Raw genomic sequence first — 2,471 nt, 5'->3', positions numbered from 1 at the left:
CAAGCACTTTTTTGTCTCTATTTTGGATTTGATTTTACTTAATCGACAAAATTATATTTTAGTTTATTTAATTTACAAAAAAAATTGTTGTTTTCTAGTATTATCGATTTGGAGCCTTAAGTATCTGTTCATGTCTTATTTTCGACAAAAATTTTTTACTTACGTTACTATGTTCCCAGTGGCCTTGGTGGTCACTAGCAAAAGACATCTTCATCGAAAACGATTTTTTTTTTAATAACTTTTATCCCAAAAATGCACTACACTTACACAATATAAGTATTTTGAAGATACTTCTTTGCGAACAAGGATGACGATCGCGAAACTTTTTTAAACTTTAAACGGCGCTCTTTCTAATACATATATACAAATTAATAGTTAATCCCTGGGGATGGTTTAACGTAAATTAATACTACGAATGAAATTTGTTCTTTGAAATAACAAGGGATGATGCTACGCTTTAGAAACAATTGACGAGATTGGCGGTCCTCCCTTACGAGGGCCGGCTTTCGTGGAAAATTTCGACCAATAAAGGGAAAGCCAAATGCTGCACATCCCTTAGGAAAGGCCTTGTTCCTTATTATTCCAGGAAATAGATGCCAAATTCGGAAGTCTCGGCAATATTGACTTTACAATCTGCAAAATTTTGCATGAATTTTACGTGACTTTTCCTTTTATATTTCCAAAATATTGTTATTAGTAATAATTTATTAATTAGTAAACACTTAATTATTGTTTACTTGATAAACTTCGCTGAAAATGTCATAAAAACTGAATCGAGATTTTTTAATTGAAAATTTGTGTAAAAAAAAAAGGATTTATAATACTAAAATTTACAACAAATATTTTCCAGATAAAATTAATAATAAAAATTTTTAATAAAAAGAAAAGTCGGAAAATGATTTGAAATAGTAATCTGTTAATCTTTCGTAATCTATAAAACACTATAAAATCCTGTAGGTATCACATTCTAATTTTTAATAAGTCTGATTTGTTCTGGTTTCAAGGGTGTTATTCCATACGATGAACAAAAGGGGGATGCGTTTCTACACACCCTTATACGCTACCTAAAATATTCTAAATGAATTTTCAACTTCTAAAATGTATACAAGTCTTGTTTACAGTTTATAATTGTCATGCTACGCTTTTGGGAATATTTTTGTAGTATGAATAAAAAAAGGGAATAAAAATAATCACAAAAGTAATTATCTTCCTAAGTTTAGTAATTCTTCTTTCGGTTGTTAAATTGACAATACAAATCAAGCACTGTTTTCATTAATAACTGAGTTCATATACTGTTTCAACCCCTACTGATTAATAATGTTGTTTTTATTAAGCGATTCTCAAAAAGAATACGTAGAAAGATTTCATATCTGACGTCAACTTTATTCGAGGGTAGCTAATCGCGTTATGTACGCTTTTACGCCCCTAATTTACTAAATCAAACGTCAAAACAGTTCCAATATGTTCACTTATTATTATACAACCCCATTCCCCCATTGCAGAATTTAATATCTAGTATTATATCATTAGAAATGCGCATATTTAGGCGATCAGACGCCTAAAATGATTTATTTCGTACGCATTGTGACTTAATTGAACAAATTCATTCGCTATGGTCAAGGAAAAATCAAAATTAGTCGCTAAAAAGGCGAAAAATTGCCAAAATTACCTTCAGCCTGTTAAAAAACGATGAAAGTTTCCAGAAGTTTACATAGTTACATTTGGAAACAATTACAAAACAGTAAAGACAATTTTTAATAATAAAAAAAGATGAATGTCTCTCATTGTTTTTCTTTTGTTCAATAGATGAATCAATATACTAAACTCATTTAAACAAATAGAAAATCTATCAATAAGTCTTACCGATTCGTAATTTTTGGGGTAAGCCAACCTCCTACAAAATCGTCGCACATTATTTACAATATTATCACACATGATAACGATTCAAAACTCAACTGTTTTAATTAAAAAATATAACGTACAAGTATGAAACAAGCGACAAATAAGTATTGAAACGATTATATACACGAAACTGTAAAATGTATATTGGTCTTAATCACGCTGTATCCCTCTTAATGAACACCAACAGGTACTAGTTGTTATCAGAGATAAAATTATGTTTACAACGTAAACATAAACATCATTCTATTTTATATTGCATTAGGTACTTGCTCTTATCGGATTTAAGAATCATTCTGTGTTTATATTTTTGTTCGAGGATAGTATTGAATTTCACGTAAGTTATTTTTGTAAGAAAAAACTTTTTCTAAATTTTTTTGCAGTTACATTTTTAAAGTTGCAATATTTGCTGTATGTTGGGTTGCCTATATATTATATTACCAATTACGGTTTAATTGATTGCAAAGAGAAAAATTTAGATCAGCATCCCTAAGTACGTCTACATTGAAAAAAAAATAATATAAAAATGAGAAATATTAATTTTCACATTCACTACAATAAAAAAAATAATT

The 2,471-nt window shown here is 28.8% G+C and overlaps 1 protein-coding gene across 1 annotated transcript in view; it reads right to left on the bottom strand.

Annotated features, from left to right (window-relative positions):
* Positions 1-2,057, bottom strand: part of LOC108735884 (endothelin-converting enzyme homolog) — an 11,818-nt gene extending 9,761 nt beyond the window's left edge. Inside the window, exon 1 of the mRNA XM_025975216.1 lies at positions 1,864-2,057. Coding sequence (XP_025831001.1) covers positions 1,864-1,935 — 72 coding nt within the window. The 5' untranslated portion in view covers positions 1,936-2,057. The remainder of the gene's footprint in view (positions 1-1,863) is intronic.
* Positions 2,058-2,471: the final 414 nt, after the last annotated feature.

The sequence above is a fragment of the Agrilus planipennis genome, unplaced genomic scaffold (assembly GCF_000699045.2).
Source record: "Agrilus planipennis isolate EAB-ADULT unplaced genomic scaffold, Apla_2.0 scaffold69, whole genome shotgun sequence".
NCBI lineage: Eukaryota > Metazoa > Arthropoda > Insecta > Coleoptera > Buprestidae > Agrilus > Agrilus planipennis.
This window is presented reverse-complemented; position numbering and strand designations above follow the sequence as displayed.